Source organism: Zonotrichia albicollis, chromosome 1 (assembly GCF_047830755.1).
Source record: "Zonotrichia albicollis isolate bZonAlb1 chromosome 1, bZonAlb1.hap1, whole genome shotgun sequence".
NCBI classification, from domain to species: domain Eukaryota; kingdom Metazoa; phylum Chordata; class Aves; order Passeriformes; family Passerellidae; genus Zonotrichia; species Zonotrichia albicollis.
The window spans coordinates 101,963,989-101,984,650 of record NC_133819.1 but is presented as its reverse complement, the minus strand read 5'-3'; the positions used below and the strand labels follow the sequence as shown (position 1 = coordinate 101,984,650).

The 20,662-nt window shown below is 38.9% G+C and overlaps 1 protein-coding gene across 4 annotated transcripts in view; it reads right to left on the bottom strand.

The window, feature by feature from the left end:
- Nucleotides 1-20,662, bottom strand: part of SPIRE1 (spire type actin nucleation factor 1) — a 133,312-nt gene that overhangs the window by 49,567 nt on the left and 63,083 nt on the right. For all 4 annotated transcript variants that reach the window (XM_074548206.1, XM_074548198.1, XM_074548204.1 and 1 more), the window contains exon 4: nucleotides 4,890-5,015. In XM_074548206.1, coding sequence (XP_074404307.1) covers nucleotides 4,890-5,015 — 126 coding nt within the window. The remainder of the gene's footprint in view (nucleotides 1-4,889; nucleotides 5,016-20,662) is intronic.

Below are 20,662 nucleotides of genomic sequence, written 5' to 3'. Positions count from 1 at the left end.
AAACAGTATTTCTGGCTGTTCAGAGGAACCTCCTGAGTTTTAGTTTGTGTCCACTGCCCCTGGTCCTGTCACTGAGCACCAGTGAAAAGAGCCTGATGCTGTTGTCTTTGCCCTCTCCCCTCAGGTATTGAGAGACACTGATAAGATCCCCCTGAGCCTTCTCATTTCCAGACTCAACAGCCCTGGATCTCTCTGCCTTTGATCACAGAAGAGTTGTTTCAGTTCTCCATCATCTTCCTGGCCCTTCCCTGGATTCTCTCCATGGTGTCAGTGTCTCCCCTGTACTGGGGAGCCCAGAACCGGACCCAGCACTGCAGCTGTGGCCTCACCAGTGCTGAGCAGAGGGGGAGGATCCCCTCCCTCAGCCTGCTGGCAGCATTCCTCCTGCTGCAGCCTGGGACATCATAAGGTTCATTTGCAGCAAGGGCACTTTGCTGGTTCACTCAGCCATGAAGTGCACGTGGAACATTAACTCTAGGGGAAGGCAAGAATGGGCAGTAACAGGGAGCCAGAGGAGGACTAGGGCAGATGTTCCTTCAAAAAGCAGGTTCACAATGTGGATACAGGCCTGGTGAATCCCCTGGCTGATCCAGAGCACCAATTTTGCATTCCTTTGCTTGCATAGTCTCTCCCTGTCTTTCTCAGTCACACTCGATGCCACTTCTGAGCAATGTGTGTGACCTTTTCAGATACTTCACAGCAGGAACATTTGCTTTATCTCAAGGACATCACTTTTTTGTGCCTACAGCTCTGTCTATGGCCAGGTGCCACCAAAGGTTATGTCAAAGACTTTTGGACAATTCTGAAAAAGATGGCTCTTTTCTTTTACATGGGTCAATTTTTAGCAGATATTCAAACTACCTTGCCCCTTGCCATACATGTGTGCATTTCCTTCATCTTGTGGACTATTTTCTCCCAAAAGCAATTAAAAAGAAATTAAAAATTAAAAAAAAAAAGAAAAAGAAAAAGAGACAATCCCTTTCTGTGGGATTTTCTTACTGCAATTTTGAAAGCTCACTTCTTGACATGAAAAACAAGCTGTACTCTCTCTTTGTTATCAGCTGTAAAAGCTTAAACAGCAGGTCACAAGGTCACAAGTATTAAGAGGTCTTGGCCCATCAGAAGACCACTCCTGGATACCAAGCAGATGGTACCCAGGGTGAGTCTGCAGCAAGGGCACCTTTCACAGACCCATAGCAGCATGCAGGTGCTGCCAGCAAGCTGGAAAACATCCCAGTAAACTTGCTAAAAAAAAACTTCACCTTGCAAAAAGAAAACTTTTAGTTGTTTACTTTTTTAAACTATTGCAACAATGCTATCACATCTTTCTCAACTCTGCTCATCCTGTGCATCCAATACATGAAATTTTTCAAGAAGAGAATTACCATCTCCCTGGCTGCAAGTCAACTTTGCTGCTGACCTTTCATACACAGGGAATCAGACTGGAAATAATCATATGGCATCAATTATGTGACAAAGTGCCTAAAACATTCTATTTGACATCCACTGAGATGATGTGAACAGCTCACTCATCACTTCATCATCTCTGATTAACACACTCACCCAAATCCATGCAGTCCAGCCCTTTGTGAATCTATGCTCTATTTTGTTATATGGCAGATGATGACTGGGGAACATGTAACTCCTCAGTATATTTATTAGTATTACGACACATTACAACCTATAAACCTACCCCTCCTACCTACCACTCAATCCCTCTTGAAATCCTGGACTTTCAAAGTCCTGCTAAGTTTTTATGGGCCCAAATTGAAAACAGCATTGCAGCAATATTCTTTTTCCCTGACTCTTTCACAGTTTATTTCCCATCTAAACCTGTTCTAGGCTGTAGCATAATATAGGTCAGATTTACTTCACTCCAAGCAACTGAATTTTTACTGATAAAAATTCTCCCTCTTCCACTACAGTGAAGCTGCCTATTTAAGCATTTACTGACCAAAAAGTATGAACTTCATGTACCCGGGAAATACACCCAAATGCCACTCAGTGGCCCTAGAAGGAATCCAAATAATTTCAAAGTAATTTTTATCCGCAGGAAAGTTACTTTGAATCATTCCAGAGGATTCTTTCCCTTTTTTGGTGTTTTTAATTTAATTTTGATCTCACATCCACAACTACATCTAGGTCTGATGAAATCTAAAGGACGCTCTCCAAATTAGGCTGTTATTTTTTGAAAAAAACGAAAAATTTAAAATTCCTGGCATCTTTAGTGTCAAATCCAAATATTACACAGTATAATTTTTTTTTAATTGGAATTGATGTATGTAACTTGGTTATTTTCCCCCAGTTCTCTGCCAAGGCAATCACCACAAATCCATGACAACAAAATTTCCTTACTGAAGTATTCAGTCTTTATCTCTTTTATACCCATTACTTGTATGACAACAACAAAAGGAAAAGAAAAAAGGAATTCACTAGAAGAGTATTTAACTGTACTCCTCATGACTTAAGATTCTGCTGTGTGTTTGCAAGACAGAAGAGCATGTAAACAATAGCATAGCTTTTACTGGCACAAACCTAGCGTGATCATATGATCCCTGCTTGCCTCAAGTATAAACTATAAAGGTCACTTTAAAATGGTGCAACAAGATTTACAGCATTCCGCTTCATATTTTCTTCATACCTATTTTTTATTTTGTACACTGTATTATTTTCAAAATTAAACACCTTCCAAATTTATAGTTAGATAAAAGCTATGACCAAGGACCAAGCACATCATAAACCCAAAGTATTCAGATTCCAAAAGCTGCTTCCAAGATAATTTTCTAGGTGATTTCTTACATGCCTACTGAGGAAATGATCCAGAGTAAAATGAAATCAAAAGATCAAAATTCTGGCCCTGGTTAGGGCCAGCAATAAAAGTCTTACTGATTTAGTAGGGCCAAAATTCCATCCACAAGGATTACTTCCTTTGACCTAAATGTGCTTTGAATCAATGCCTAATAGTCTGTGAGAGGCAAATGGCTTCTTTCATTTGGGATTAACTCAGAGTATTCTCTATGGTGTGTTCAGATGTTGTTGGGTTTTTATGCCCAATGATAAGGTGATTAAGTAATTTGCAAATTCAAAATGCCTTTCCACTTTTTAAAATAATATTAAAAATATTTTTGTTAAGACATGATTTTAAATGGTTATAGGCCACAATATTTTATTTTGACATTGACAACAAAGATGCCCTATTTCTGCTCACTGTGCCCAAGGTGTTTGAGAACTATTGGAAACTTAATTCCTGTCTGAGCAGAAAGAAGAACTCTGAAAGGTGCTATCTTTGAGCCTCAACATGGACTTTGCAATAGCAGTTGAGTGAGGTGTTTCCAGCACAGGTCCCTCAGTTAATATGTCCAGTAGTTAAAAGCCAAGATGTGAAATTATTGATGTCAAGGTTTAGGAGACAGCTTTAGCATGGAGATCTTGTATCCTGGCTGCTTCCTGTGTCAGGGACATTGGATCCAGATGTCCCAAAACACAGGCACTTCAGAAAACAAGTGGCTCTTTAGCCATGCTGACATTGCCAAAATTATCCTTCTATGACACTGTTTTAGTTTAAAAATTGCTTTCAGTTTGAATAGGACTGGAGAAGGAATGGAGATGCAATGTGATCCTGTGCAGCAGAAAAACATCTCAGAAGGATTCTCCCTCCTGGATGATGCATCTCACTCAGGAAAGAAAGAGCAGCAGACCCTTATGCCTCTGAGTAGTTTGCATCTTCCACCATCAACATGATAAAAGCTCTCTTGTACTCATCTGAGGCTCATCTGACCCTTTAATGAGCTGATTCAGCTCACTAACCTGATAAGGAGTAACTCCTTTACTTTTTGTTTTGCTTGATATTTACTGCATTTGTTCCCTAGAACCAGAAGAAGGGAGACAGTGGGAGTATGTGTGTGTGGGTGGAACAGCTCTGCCTTTTTCAGCAGCAAAGTTTTTAGGTCAGCCTGTAAAATCTTATCCTGCTTTTCAAAGGTACTGTAGATCTTGACTTACAAAAGAAAAGAAAATCCTTCAGGGATTTATTAAGGAAAAAAAAATTATGAAAGCATTGCTACTTGAAAAGTTTGCGTTGGTGAAGAAACCAGCTTTGAGAAATGAATTTCCCTTCCTGCCCTTCCCCTCACCCACCAGTTTTCCAATGCTACCAGCACCCAGACTGTTTTAATACAATTGTTCACAGGGCCAGTCTGCAGGCCAGATCACTGAAACTATCTGCAGTAAATATCAACCTTAAAATCACTCTTCAGCCAGACCTGATAATTGCAATAGTTCACAGGATGGCCTTTCAGCCAACAATAACAGCCAAACAAGCAGTGAACATAAGCATTGTGACCTGAAGGGGAAAATTTTTCTACTTTTAAAGTTGGCTCTGCTGTGAAACCAATGTGACAGACAACAAACCAATCATACAGCAAAAGGTAGGAGAAGCTGCTGACTGGGGACAAAATATGAGCAAGAAGAATATCAACTAATTCTCAGCAAAGAGAATTCCCTCATGGGAAGGAGCTGAGGAAGAACAGGCAAAGCTCTGACTCTTCCTAACATCCCTAAAACACCAGAGAAGAGTTTATATTCAAATATATTGCATACATACATGCAGGAATGGGTACATGTATCCAATGTGTTACCCTCCAAGAAAATACTCTATTTTACTCCCAACTAGACTAGTCATGATTAATAACAAATTCTGAAGGATGTAAATGCTTACAATAATAAAAAAAAAACAAACAAACTGAGATGAAGGAGTGTACTCCCTGAAAAGTACAGATCATCTCCTCAAGCATCTGACAGTCCCTACTGGCTGGGTACAGAAGTGATTTTGTAACCCAAATTCACATGGTGATGAGCTCAAAAGCAGAAAACCTTCTCAGACTGCTTACCTCTTTTGCACTTTTAATTTTGGCCAGGAAAGTGTAGAGCTCCATTGTTTCAGCAAACAGAGCCCGACACACAGCTTGGTAGTGGTTGGGTGCCTCCGATCGCGTTGGCAGGTGGGCAGCACACAGCTAGGGAGAAAAATAAATAACAGGATCAAAACAATCCCCATGGCTTTCATTAATGCTACAGAGCATGAAATAACATGAAAGTGAATGCAACCAAACATCAAGGGCACAAGCATCCATGAGACATTTAAGTTTAGTCAGGAATTGTGCACTTTCTAAACCTTCTGTTCCCATTTGTTTTATGAGAAGAGTACTATGAGAATGGTAAGGGGACTGGTAGACCACGTTCTAGAAAACCAAGACACTGCCTTTTCATAACCAAAAAAAAAAAAAAAAAAAAAAGGAGGGATGACAATATAATTCAACATAATTGTGAAAACAAGCCATCTTGCAGTAGCAAATTTTGGGAAAACATACTTAATTCAAACCAGCTTTAACAGTAAGTGTTAAGTATTCCTATGAACATGGAAGAGAAATTTATCTCTACTGGTTTATGAAAGGATGGAAGGAGAAGCAAGGAAAAAAGTACAGTGTAATCATCAAGCTGAAACTCTGATCAGATTTGTTTCAAGCAGCACAAAGATTTTAAAACTCAGCAAGAGCTATGGAAGCACAGGCTTATTGCTTTACATCAGACACACATGAACATTTTCAAACACAGGCATAGCTAATGCAAAGGAACCCTACAGGTGTTTCCATATATGCTAAACTTGTCAAACTCTGAAAGCCTATTCAAATCACTAAGAAGTATTCACAGTTACTGATGAACAGTCAGTCCAGCATTGCTTCTAGAGCAAAACATGCAGCTCCCAATTCCAACAAGAGAAGTTTTACTGAAACCAGCCTTTACATTTCAAACTGAGAAACTGAATTGTTTGAGTGACATCCAGCTTCATGGACATACCATTTACATGGAAATATTGGCTGAAAACAGACAGAATAAAATAACATCTGTAATTTGTTTCCTAAACACTTTTAAATTAAAAAACCCCCAAAGCTGAAACTTGAGTATGGACAGCCATACACTGGTACATATGTAAAACCAAGGTCTTAACCAAGGCCATAAATTTGGTCTTGTTTATGTGGTTCTATTGTAACTATTTCTATATATATATAGCTACATTCAGATCTCCAGAACTAAAGCTTGAGACAAAAGCCTCTTTAGCAGAAGAGCCCTTAATTAGCCTAGTGGCATCCTTGTCTAAATCTCTCCTGTTATTTCAGTGAACGCTGTTGTTACAAGGGGCACAATGCATGTAAAGCTCAGGCTGCTTTTCCATATTACTTTCCATTTGATTTAAATCCACACTGCCACTAAAAGGTGTGGTGCTGTGGCCTCCAGCTGTAGGGATCCACAGATACCCTCCTGCTGGCACGGGAGTTCATGCCCTAACTCAGAGGATTACTCACCCTGACAAAAATCAACAATGTGAAGGAAGTGGAGCAGGAGACAATTACTCTTCACGGCATGGACACACTCCCAGAAGTGAAGGCAAAAAGCAGCAAGGAGAACATGCTGCCAGGGTGGGAGAAGGGAGGAAGGGCTGAAGAGATTTAGACTGCCTCAATCTCATTGACAAGTTGCTCTCTGAGGCCATAGGCCCCTTGCTATCTTTTATTTCTTTCCATTAGTATAACAATACAGAGCTCAGTGGTCAGATTTGGTCAACTCCTTTGATAAACCTTTACAAGCACAATTATGTACCCCTATGTATTTATCTACTTTTCATTGTAAAAATGAATACACATACAGAAAGTTTATATAAACGTGTGTGTATATTTTTATTCCTTGCTATATATTTTTTCCTATATATTTATTACTTCCTATATATTTTATTCCTTCCACATAGGAGATGCAAGGCAGCCATGTTCATGAAATTGCCCTTGATCCCTGCACTTCAAAATTTATGCTGTTTTACAGTGGATGGCCAAAATTTTCTTACACTCTTCAAATTAATTTCTGGATAATCATAAGGACGTAGTTGACATATGTCTCTGTTTTTCTCCCCCAACTCACCACTTTTTTCCTTTTTTCCTCCTTTTTTTTCTTTTTTTTTTCCTTTTTTCCTTTTTAACAAATGGGTTCATCTCCTTGGCAGATGAAGGAAGAAAAACCCAAACAGATGCACTCCTAATGCATGCAATAGTGACAGCACATACCAAAAAGATAGAATCTACTAAACATTTCCCTTAATGAAAATATTAGAACATTAGACCAGTTCTGAGTATGGTTGTGCTCTTTTTTCTCAAAATTGAATCATGTCCTTACTTGCCTTACTCTGTTTTCATTTTCTAGTAATTAATTATAGTACAGAAAAAATAGTTTCATTCTAAAATACACTACTTACAAAAATAAAAATATTAGCAACTGCAATTTTGAAAAAGGTCATAAAATGTTGTAAGTCTTCATAGCTGAGAATAAAATTTTATTATTACACAGACTGCACACAGGTTTTTAAGAATCCTTCTTTTCTTTATTCAGAGGCATGTTAATTAGAAACATTTTGCATCAAATATTGAGAAAGTTAATGAAATGCAGTGGTGAGAAGTTCAAGCAGGGAATGGTTGAAATATTGATTCTATTAGTAAACACAAAGTAAAGCAAAAACAAAAAAAGCCTGCTGAACCAAAGTTACAAAAGCAATCACATAAAACCTGACCATTTGCTTTGCAAACCTTAGGCTGCAGGTATTAAAAGAGGGCCAGCAGCTCCTACCAACTTTCATGTTCTGAGAAATCAGTCTATGAGTCATCTTATATTATGTGAAAGATGCATTACATAATAAAACTTCTTGTGGTAATATTAAGTCAAACGACTCAACATGAGTTTTTTGGATTAGGGAAGGTAAGCCTGAAGAAAAAGGAAAATGTAAATAGGACAGGCTGATTTTTTCCCCCTTCATTGTAATATATTGTACTTGCACATTGGTTCAGAACCCCGACAAGCTGTAACTTCTGCATGAAATACCACAAAATCTAGACAGGCAAGGCAAATCAAGCATGAAATGTCACTTCTAGCCTGAGTTCAGGATATTTATCCACTTTAAAAAAATTAAAATCTTTATGTAGTAATGTTTGAAAAGCTATGTTTCTGTAACACACAACAAAAATCCCAGTCAGTATGTTTTAATAACTGAGATATGAAAGAATAACTACCTAATGAACTCCTCCTCTTACCATGTCAGGGTGGTAGTAGTGCAAGAAGGATTAAGATCATATATGCAAGTCTTTCCCAGTCATTTTGAGGTTGTATGCTTATTCTGACACTTGCCTTTTCATCCCTCATGATACAACTTAAAGCTACCCTAAGGGGAATGAACTCAAACAGTGCCCAGAGCTTAACACAAGGCCTGCTTGTTCTGCTTCCAAGAAGTCTCAAAAAGTATGGCTCAAAACAGATTATGTGGTATTTGCAAACTGGTGAAATAATAAAAATATTATCAACTACTAAAACATTAACTAGCTCAGTCTGTAAACATTTCCATTTGCAATCATTGTGAAGAGCTGGGATTTCTGAATTTTTTTTTTCTAACTGAGCCTATCCAAAACCCCAGTTTGACCCAAAGCATTCAATCTTTGCTTAGATCACTAAGAAGATTAGAGGCTGTTTCCATCCACATTCAGGGTTCACAGGAAAAAAAGGCATTATGTAAATATCATAGCCTTGCCAGCTCCTCCAACTTCATCCTTGGTTGACTAGGAAACAGGGTGCACCAAGCCAAAGCAGTGCTAACAGGAATCACAATCTAACCATCTGAAGAGATCAAACAGCATTTCTTGCATTTCTTTGAATATATTCCAGCAAGGCCTCCATAAAGTTACAAGAAATACAGTTGACTCTCCCACTAAAATGCAGCTAAGCTTTGCAAAACCATTTTGGCTAGATATATACTGGAAGCTTCATCAAAACACCTGGGCTGCTGGAATTAAGATTTCAGAAGACAAAAAGTGTTTCCACTTGTAATTATCTTGGGGAATGCACCACAAAGAAGAAAAAGATTTCTTTTTCCCATGGGCCACAAAGACAGGCCATTGATATTATGCAAAACATATTACCAGCCTGCAAATGCCAGGCTTGTTAAGTGTTTTGAAAGCCTTGGAGTATTAACAAAGACTTAAAAGATGTACTTTTTCTTAAGCAACAAGAAGAAATTACTTTAACCAACAGATCACTGCACATGCAAGTGTACCAGCTATTTGCCTCATCCTTTGCAGTATGGTACTGCAACAGGTTCAGAAAATGAAACTCAGCTTGAGATGCCTTTTCAAGTCCAGGCTATTTTCTGAAAGATTTTACCTCCATGAAGATAAACCAGAGTTTATGATTAGGCTTTTGTTTTCATATATATCCTTCTTAATATGAATATGAACTTCAGGCAGCCACACACCTTACCAGAGAAATCTTACCAAGACATGACCTGCATATTTGTAAAATTTAACTAAGCATTTTGCTTTACTATCCACAGTAATACTGAGGGATGGGCTCTTGACAGGCATAAGTGTTTTGTCATGAGTTTGTAAGATGTTTCTGCCTGCTAGGACCACCCCTGTACACAGTACCCACATCTTAGGCACAGTAAAAGCTTTGAGGTGGCTTTTACAACATCTGGAGCCAATTTCAGCTGCTTCCCAGCACTTCAGAGCTGCTCTCTCAAACATTCCAGACAGCCATGTGCCCCTGGCTCTGCTGCTTGTAACTGCAATGGGCCAAGGAGTGCCTAATCCCTCTGATAAGGACTCTAGGGGAACACTCCTGAGGAAAGAATGCAATAAGATAAAAGGGATGGGAGCAGAGTTAGCTATTAATCCACAAAATAAATTAACAGAAAATACAGAAAGTATTCACAGATATTTACTCTTCACCTGCAAAAGTTTGGTAACTTTTTAATTGATATTTTAAAGGATCTTTTTCAAGTGCCGTGGAATGCCCAACTGCTTGACATGTGATCTCCTAGTTAATTTTGGAAACCTCAAGGAAAAGGTAGGTTTTGTGGAAACTGAAGCAAATTGCCAGTACCAAGCACATCTACCTTGGTATTTAAGTGTTCTCCAGCACTCTGCTAAGGCCTTCCCTTGGGCTGGTATTTGTTGTTTTGATCATCGCTTTCAGGTGGACAAGAGTGGTACTACACAGTTCCCTACTTCACAATTTCCAAATTTAATGTTTTGAGTAATCCTCCACATATTTATAATAATTTAATATTTAATAAACACAGTCTTTCTTTACTGACTTTCCTTTGTAGTATGAACCTGCAAATGCAGCAGCAAAGCTATTGCATTTAGCAATAACAGGTATAATTTGAAGAAACAGTGGCCTTGGTTGGTTCTCTCTTTCAGGACTATGTAAAGGACACAACAAGGCAGCTGCTGAAATTAAAGCCAAAACTGCAAATGGAAATTGGATAATGCAAGGATTGAAAACACTGCTTTGCATAGGATGCTGATCCTTAAAGAAATGTCCACTTGTCTGCATCAGATAATCGTCATTGTCATCGCTAACTACCCTCTGCTTTGCAAAGTCTAAGGATTAAAGGCTTTGAGCAAATTATTTATATTTATGCTGAAATGTCAAACAGGAATGGACTAACAAATGTTTACAAATGCCCTCCTGAGTCAAAACTGAAGTCAGCCTGCAAGTAAAATTGAAAGATGCTCCTCATTAGGGTAGACTGTGCTGGGAAATGCTGCTGTGAGGTTTTGGGTGCTGCCATTGTTTTAGAAACACAAAGCAAAACACAGATTCAAAATGTTGAGGATGAAGCTGGTTCACAGTAAAGGGCTCCCTTCCACTATTTTCTCCTGAATAGAATATCTGTCCTGACATTGTTTCCTTCAGGTACCAATTGCATTGAAGTGCTGAGCATCATGACTCATTTTCTTTCTTAAAATCTTAACACTACACAACTATTTGATGAGTCTTAACTACTTTTCCCTGCTATTAGACTGAATTTAGGCAGTGATGAGAATCTTGATAAAATTTTAACAGACAGCAACTGCAAGACTAACACCCCACTGAACTGTCTCACCTAAAAACTTGAACCTTACCCAACAACAGACAATTAAAGGTGAAGATAATTTGTAATCTGTTACATTTATATGATACCATCCTTAGGAAAATGAGTCTTACAAATATTTAACATAATTATAAACACTTTTGAAAGTACTTAAAACTTACACTGGTGTCAGGAAGAGAAAACAAACTCCACTACACGTTACTGAGTACATCTCAATTTTTAAGCCAAATCCTGTATTTTTCATGCTCAGTGAACCCTATTCTCACTCTTTATTACCTTTCTAAGAATGGAGGAAGACCATGACTATCAAAACAGACTTGAAATGAAAGTCAACCTATGTTTTTATGAGACAAAGATTATTTCCACTGGACATTTTGATATTAAATTTTCAATGACTGACTAACTTTATGTGCTAGTGCAGACTTCTTGACAAAGTTGCACTTGTATAAATTCTCATTTCCACTTGAAAGCCATGAGGATAGTATTTTTACCCCTCAAATACAAGTCCCTACATACAACTGTTTCTGGACTATGTGTTAAGTGTATTGTTACGCTGTCTTTACACAGTGGACTAACAACATCCTCCTTCTCAAAGAGACTTGTCTCAAAAGAGCCAATTAAGTGAAAACCAATTCTGCATTCTGTCTTAGTTTCAGAGAAACTGTGCTTTGTTGTTTCTTAGCAGAATAGTGGAGGAATTAATAATATAAATATGCAGTAATTTGAATTTGCTAGCTTTCCTTTGACTATTCAGCACAACATCAATGGGATTATTCATGGGCAAGTGAGAAAACCTACAATTTCTGGTTTTCCCATTTTTTTACGTGAAATGTCTATCCCTGCAACATTTAGCAAAACCACCAGGTAGCCTGTCAGCAACAACTACTTTCTAAAGCTCTCTGCTTCACAGGTAGACAAGAGCTTACTGCAACTCTCATCTGTACCACTCACACATCTGCATTTCATGCTGGAGCAGCAGAGTGAAGGATGAGACGGAGGCATCTGGGTAAGAAAACCAGCTTCAAAAGCAGAGCAGAGGCATAGATGGGAAAACACGATAAAACTGGATAATTAAAGGAGAAGGGGAGTGGCTGTGCAAATTCACAGAGCTACCTGTAGTTATTTAGCTAACAGCCCATTAAGCTGTGGAACCACCCTTCACATTATTAAATAACTTAGAGCTGAACAATTGCTAGCAAAGAGCTGCACCCTTGTAATGCTATTTTGTATGTTTGTATGCTATTTTGTATGTTTGTATGCTCGGGCCCTCCTTAGGGCTGCAGGGTGCTTTCTCCTGTTCCTGAATTATTGCTTCTGTTCAGGAGAGGAGAGGAGAGGAGAGCTGGTTTTGTACCAGGATGCTTGGCATATGCAGCAGAGAATGAGGTCAGGATGGAAGCCTTCTTTCTTCCCCTCTCCCCAAGACCTCACATGAGCAGATAAAACAGTGATTACACCCAGGCTGCTGCTTGAAAAAAAAAAAAAAAAGAGTATTTCAGGAAAAAACAGAAAACAGTAGAAAATAGTGAAGTATTTAAAACAGTTTAAATGAGAAAACAATTTTATCAAAAGGTATCAGAGAATGTTGGAGGACCACCCTCAAATCAGAAACCAAATCACAGAGACACATGTAGAAAAGGAAGGGGAGAATAGTGCAGAAGAGAGGCTGCATCTCTCAGCTTTTGAATAATGCCCATCCATCTCATCATTACACAGGTGAGATGTTTGTATACATTCTAATTGAGAGACAATATATTAATGTAAGGCAGTTTATTCATGAGCCACTTAAAATCCAATTAAAATATATCAACTAAAATAAAAACATGCACTTTCCTAGGCAGCAATTTACAGCAGTTCACATACAAAACTTTAAAGTGTGTGTGTGTGTGTGTGGGAAGCTTGTTTGTTTTTATGTACAGTTCTGAAACTTCTCTCAGTAGGCATAATAATAATAATAATTTGCTTTCATGTTTTGTCCTGAAGCATGACTTTTTTATTCTATCCAAAAAAACAGTTTTCCAGCCACATAACCAAATATACAGCATGACAAAGCATAACAAGCTTTTAAACTTCACTCCCAATGAAAAAAATCAAGTAATTTCTAACCAGTCTCATTTTGCTTCCATTAGACCTCAGCTTATGGAAAGCTTTTCTACTCCTTCATGTATGCCTACTCCTTATTTGTACAACCTTTGTCAGGGAAACCAGGTCTTGGAACCCTGACTGCATAAAAAAGGCCTACAGAAAAATTCTTTCTCTTCTTCTTCCAGGCAAGTGTGCTTAACATTTCTCTCTTAAAATTTATAGCCACTGAATCTGGCAATTGCCTTATCAAGCATATCAGTTACATAAATGTTAAACATGCCACTCTAAGGTAGGTATGAACAAAATTATTTAACCCACAATTTATTGATTAAATTGATTAAGTAATTTTGATTCATATATATATCATTGTTTATTCAAACAGAATAGATATCCAATAAGGCAGAATGTTAAAAGTGGTTACAAGTGTTATTTTCTCCTCAGTTCCCTCTGTTTGTAGTGGCCCTTTTTTGTCCTTTTCCTTACACACACTTTATTCCTGGAAATTGTCTCCAGTATGGCAGTTACTAGAAATTGAATTACCTGGAGCCAATGGCTCTGAAATACTCCCTGCACATAGGTGGGACTCACCACCTGTAGGGACTGCAGATGGTGTTTATACTGCCCTGCATGCTCAGAGCCTTGAGGCAAAGACAACTCTGCTGCTTCACTCTGCCTCCACACGTTTCTTCCCACTGGCAACAATGGGAGTAAAAGCATTTTCCCACTCTGTCAAGTATTCAAGGCCAGCTCAAGTACCCCAGATTGTGCTGAATCTGCACTGTGGGGACTGTAGCTGTGCTGCTGGGGCTCTGTCACAGCCTTGCAGTCCATGCCCACACATATTCTTTCTCCCTAGTGATATTAAGAATTACAAATTTTATTTTTGCTAGTGCAGCTGAGGTCAACACAAAGCCCAGTGGGCTGGTCAGGAATCTTTTTTGATATGGAAAATTAAAAATTCTGGATTAAAGCCATTGCTGAGCAAATCACATATGTTACAGCATATTTTTCCCTGCTCTGTTGGTCCATTTGCACTTCTATGTGCTCAAAAGATCTTGGTCTCTAGGTGAACATTTAGGATGGACAGCTGTAGTGAATTATTAACTATCTTGCAGCAATTGATAGTTTTCTTGAAATCTTAGGTCCTGAACTCATAAGAATATATACAAAATATAACCTTCACTATTTCTAATTAAGAGATTGTGAAGATTCTAGCACATTTTAAAGGCTGATCTCTTGATGCAATCTTAAAATGTATTAGTCTCCTCACATCGTGACTTCTTGGAGGGGAGAGCAATGAGTCTCTGCTTCCAAAAGAGATGAACACAGACCTCAACACAAGATGGGAACTCCAAGATGGAGAACAAGAGAGATTGTCTCTTGCAAATAAACTGAATACAAGAACATTTTTTCCTTTTCCATAGGGCTTGCCTGTTCTTTCTAACAGTTACCTTGCTTATTTCAAAATATGCCACTTGTAGAAGTAGAGCAACCCATGCACCTGGGCCAATCTCTGACTGCACAAGCAAGTTTATTTCATTTTCAAATAAACTTCTCTGTACTTTCAAATGCTGAGCATTCTTTTGGAAATGAATTTACTTGCACACTCAGAAGAAGATGGATGGAAAACATATACATAGTTTAAAGTATTTGAAGAATCTTTCCAACCTTCATTACCTTGCTTTTAATTAGCATAAAATAATTTTGCACTTTAGGTTATCTCAACCATATCAGATAGGTCTTACCATTCTTATCTGAGAAGGAACCTTGTAGAAACAAGTATGTTCCTCCCTAAAAGGGATGTGGCCCTCAACAGAGAATAGCTCAGGGGGAAAAAAACAAACAGCAAAAAAACCCAACAATAAAAAATCCCCATACACCACAACCTGGGTACCAGCCACCTCTTCATCAAAATCTTATCATCTGAAGGGAAAAAGAGAAAATGGAGGTAGCAAACCATTTTTCTAGTTCTCCAGTCAAGGCTGCATGATTGCTTTGTTTTCAAACACAACCCTTAGAATAATTAAACAATTTTGTGCCAAGTACTCTAAGGACCTGTGCCATAGGTAATTATTTACCTGTTCTCAGTTACACATCATGAAAGATATATCTCTACAAGTCAGGCAGGAACTCCCAGCTCAGTTCTTCAACTTCAAAGCTACCTTTAAACCCCCTGGCACTTGCAGAGGCATATACTACATGTCCATTGAAATTGATGCTTTTACATGATAAGTCTATCAATGCCTTCTAAAGAAGAAATATAAAGGGAATTTTATCTCTGAAAGGCAATTAATACTGTAGTGACTGCAGTCTGGAGAGAGCAAGGTTATCAAAGGGGTGATCATGGTAGAGCACTCTCCTGCATGTACTCAAAGACCAATTGTTACTCTTGGACAACTCTTTTCTACACTAACATTTTTCATAATAAAACCACTTTTGAAAGCTGAAAGTCAGAGCAGTTATATTTCAAAAAACCAGGGCTTAGAGCAAAGTACAGCAACTAGAAATGCAAGTATATACATCTATTTCAAATATTGCTACATTCAGAAAGATGAAAGGCAGTTTAACATCAACTTCATACTGAACTTTATAAAAATGGATTAAGTCACATCCCTAAGACATTGGCAAAGTGCCTCAACTGGAGTTAGTCAACATCTCTGAACCGAATTTTGGATGTGCCTTCACATCTACCAAAAGTCCAGGGTAAAACTGCTGAGTGTTAAAGCTCACAAATTGTTCTGTCAGCAAAGATAACTTAAAACATCATTCTCTTGTCAAAAAGCCAAAACTGTTTCTAGAGGACTTTGTGCCAGTATCCTGAAGTACACCTTAGTGTCCCACAAGAAAGATGGCTTCAGAAGGAATCTGGGGGAGGCAGGGAATGCAAGGGGGGATCAGTTCCTCAAACTCTGCATGACACCAGCAAGGGGCTGCCAAAAAACCACTCTGCTTGCAGCACCTTCATTAAAAGGCCTAGATAGCTGCCAAATTACCTTCAAAGAGAGGTTAGCTTTATCTGCCAGAGTGGTAAAGAAAATTAATAATCCTTTTATTGTGGTAGGCATGTCAGACAAAAGAGGTTTGTGGAGGGTGTCTAGTTATCTTGCTGGTTATCTCCCCTCAGCTGCCCTGCACCCAGGCACAAGCAATACCTGCCCAGAGATTACAAACCTCCTGAGTTTCACCTGCACAGCAGCAACTGTCCTGAACACAACACAAACACCCGTCCTGTTCTACCTGCTCACTTGGACCACAGAGCCAGGCTGAGGGAGGTGGGTGCCATCCATCCCCTGGCCACCAGGAGAGCACCTGCAAGGAGCAGGGATGTTCCCTCTCTCCCTCTCCAATGCAGGAAAGCAAGCCCAACTTGTAGTGCTCTGAGGTGAGGGTTTTTTGGTTTTTAAAGGTTTCTGGTACAGACAGATTTCAGCACTTCTGCTGAAGTGACACCCTGAGGCCAAGACCTCACTGGAAAGTCCCCAGCAAAGTGCCTTGGCTCCAAACACAGTAGGCACCATTACCGGGGCAAGAAATTGCAATAAGAACCCTCCTTTGCTCACCAGCACACTCAAATTTGAAAGGGACTGACATCACCCTTTTAAAAGGAGCACAGTGGTTACTTTCAAAGTAAAGCTGACCACATGTTGACCTCCAGTTACACTGCCCCAGATGAAAAATCAGGACAACTGTTTAAGACAGCAAATGACATCACTTTAATTAATGAAACCTGTCTATCAACATAATTCACTTAAACACTTGTCACGTTCAAAGCTGCTTTAAAATTACTTTGAAGGGATTTATGTGAACTGTCCCCAGCTTTCTTCATCAAGCTAAGGTACAGGAATCCCTTCACTTTCTATATGGGTTTATAAGAAATTAAACACAAGGGCAAACACAAGGACAAAATTAACTCACTGAGTATTTTTATTTCCAAATGTGTGTTGTCTAGAAAACATATTCCTTTTTCTTTTTTTACCTCTGAGCCATTAAAAATCGCTCTAAGTGTGACATGGTGCTTCTGTCCAGACATGAAAAGACTTAATAAATCTTGCTAATACTGGCTTGAACTTAAGTTTTTTTAATTTGTTTTTTTTTTGTTTGGTTGGTTTTTTACTATCACATGCTACCACAGAAGATTTATTTAAAAACAAGCCCTATAGTTCACTTTCTTCACTTAACACTGTCATGTTTTTAAACATCACCTTACAATTTTGCCTTTCCAAAAGGTGAGGATAGTGATACCTTACATCTACCTATGTAAGTACATGTGACTGTACAAAACACATATATTGGGGCTTGTTGCATACAGTATGTAACAGACTGGTAGATGTGAATTGATTAGAAGAGTCCAGTTCATAAAGAGTTTTGGCTTCATGAAAATTTGCTGATTTAAAGCAAGTGTTGGTCTTAATGCTCACATCAAGAAACTTTGGCATGCCAAAAAGAAAAAAACAAATACAATTGCACATTAGGACCTTCTTGTCCCAACTCCAAGCCTGCTTTGTCCTAAGAGAAGGCAAAAAACCCCAAATCCAGCCAATTGCTCCAAAAACCTCAACCATACAACTCTCTTTTGGCTTAAATCACCCAAAGTATCATGTTCTTCCCTGCCAACATGAGTGCAATAACTACAAAACAAATGCCTGGTTTTTCTAGTGCTTAAGTTTCTAGCCTCTTTCTCTGAGATAAATAGATCAATAACAACAAAACAAAGGGTTTTGTTCTCTCTTCAGTGCAGAGGCAATAAAATGCCTGTTTTCCATTCACCCAAGCTTCCAAAAAGAATCCTCCTAGTGCCTTCTTTCCAGCATTTACACAAAGCCAGCTGAGAGCAGCGTGTGAAGCTCTGCCACTGTGTGCAGCTGCCTGCCCTCAGCACAATCCCTGAGCTCTCTGTGCTTGTCAATCCCTCAGATAAATATTCCTCCTGAGAGGGTTTAGTTTGGGTCTACAAACAACAACTACTCGTGGTTCTGCTCAGTGCTGCCAGTTTGCTTTGCCTCCTCACATAAAATCCCTGAATTCCCATGCCTGCTACCTTTCTATAACATCCAGGCTGCCTGACACCCTCCCTTCAGTAAAAGCTCTGCCAAGCTCAGTAGATTTGAAGAATTTATCTCTTGGGACCACTTGATTCAGTTGACAGTGAGTTATCTGAAAGGCTGCTAGGTTAAAACATTCAAATCATTCCCCACAATTCTGCATACCCAGCCCACGTATGAAGAAGCTTTGGAATGTGTGCCCCAAAGTTTGCAGTGAGACAACCCTGAAACTACATCAGAAGTGCCCTGAAGCCATCACCCAAAAGAATATTGCTTTTCCCATTCTGTTATTTCATTAAAAATATTTACAAATCGTTCACTTAAAACACACTCAGGGCCATGCACCCTGCAGACAATAATCTTTTGAAAGCTACCTCTCAGGAGTGCTTCAGGTACAGTACTATTTAGGGATGTTGGAAGTAAATGTTTTAAACAAAAACCTACTGTAAAAAACCTTTTACTAAAAAATGCAAAACATGCTCTGTCTTCAGACCAATCTTTGGGATAAATATGATATCCTGCCTTTTAGATGTGCATCTTCAGGGATCAGCACAATCTAGCAGACCCTGTTTATTTCTTCGTATCAAATGGCCTTATCTCACTTAAATATTTTTCTAAAATACAACATGCAACAGTACACTAAGCAAAAGGCAGCAGAAAACAATATAATGGGAGCACAGTAGTCAAGAGTATGCTTTAAAAAAAAGCATAGATAAAAGAAAGTGATTATTATTTTGGACAATTAATGGTACTTTTAAATCAATTCTATGACCTTTCCTCCAAATGTTTAATTTCTTTTTATACTGTTACTGGCACTGAAATAAATGCGCCAATAGAATTTTTGCCTCAAGCCCAAGCCTCCTTCTTGAATAATTCAAAAGCAAGAAGATCACAGTGGCTTAATTAAAGGGCCCTCCCTCTGTTTCTTTATTTTTCCCATGTTGCTGTTACAGGACAATATGCCTCTGCAAGAAGTTAAGTAATTTTGTAGCATCTATGCTGCTTCTATTTTCTTTGCTAATGCAATTATACCATTATAAGTGACTCTGGACTAGCAATATTGACAACTGAAATGCTCAGTTTTTTACATATGCAAAATGCATAGTCTTTTACATAGTTGCTATCACCAAGATAAAACTGTAGCCACCTTTCTCTTCAGAAAAAAGCAAGGCACAATTCTTCCCAAGAATATTTCTGGGATTCACATTCTCTGAACCTCAGAGAAAGAAACACAATTCTTATCATTTGCTGTGTTTGTGTATGTGCAAAAGTAGAATACAACATGGAAATTGTTTACTCAAAGTCAGTGTTTTGTTTCCTTTGCCTATCAGGGCCAGGTGTGTGTTTGTGTTGGGACTGCTGGCTCACAGTCACAAAATTCAATGCAGTGTAAGCAGTTGTGCGCAAAGTTGAATACTTAGCAAATTCAGTTTTAGATATATAGAATAATATAGTATAATACAGTAATTAATTAGCCTTCTGATATCCATGGAGTCAAATACATCATTCTCTCCCCTCATCAGGGCCATCACAACATTGCAATAGTACACTCATATTTGGTGATTTACTTCCTGGCAAGATCTAGAAAAGGCAAAACTTCCACAGCCACTTTTCCTCTAACCTCTCTCCTGAATAGACTGATGGATTGTGAGGCTCTAACACCTCAGAGAAGTTAGGGACTCCACAATTTATAGAGGACCAGCACTCACAAACTCTGCCATTGGACCTTTCAGCCTGGAAGGTGTAACATATTTTACCCCAGCTACATTAGACTAATTAAGAAATTCTCTCTTGCCCCACATGTCCTGCTTCTCTCATGCCTGTAAAGCACTAGAGCTACAAGAATACTCACAGTGCCCTTTTCAAATGATCTGCAGATGCACAACCTAAAAAACTGCAGAAATAAGTTCATCTGCTGTTTTGAACATGGTCAGTGAGTGCAATCACTGGAAATCTGTGGCACACAATACTACATGAGAAAACTGCCCATCAGTTTTGCATGTTACCATTAGTTTATCTCTTTACTGAAACACATATCCCACACATGATGTAAGTAATACAGGGGCTCCTGGGAAGCTACACTGGAAATTCCTCATGGGTTATTCCCCAGTGAGATGCTGGCATTACATGGAATGTAAATCAAACACTTGTACCATACAGGCATGATAGAAGGTATCATGTGAGCCTGAAGAATGGCCTTCACGTTTAAAGAAGCTAAAGGAGCCTGCAGAGATAAAAAGCTGCCAGCAACACCACAAACATCCAACCCTACATGGGTAGAAAGGATTCTGACAAGATGAACCTTCACCAAATCCTAACGTAAGACAAGCTGCTGTCCTGGCTAATTTTTCTGAGCAGATCTACTGCCTTCACCAGGCTGACAGCAAATCTGAAAAACCCATCACAGCCTTCTGTGCACTTAGCAGTTTTAACAGCTGGAGAAGAGGGGAGGTTAAGAGATGGAGAGGGAGACTCAGGCAGATCCCTCCCGCTTAGGCCAGGTCAGGCAGCACTGCTTTGCTGAGTGCTGCAGGTAATCTGCAGGGCAGAGAAGATGTGGGTCCTTTTT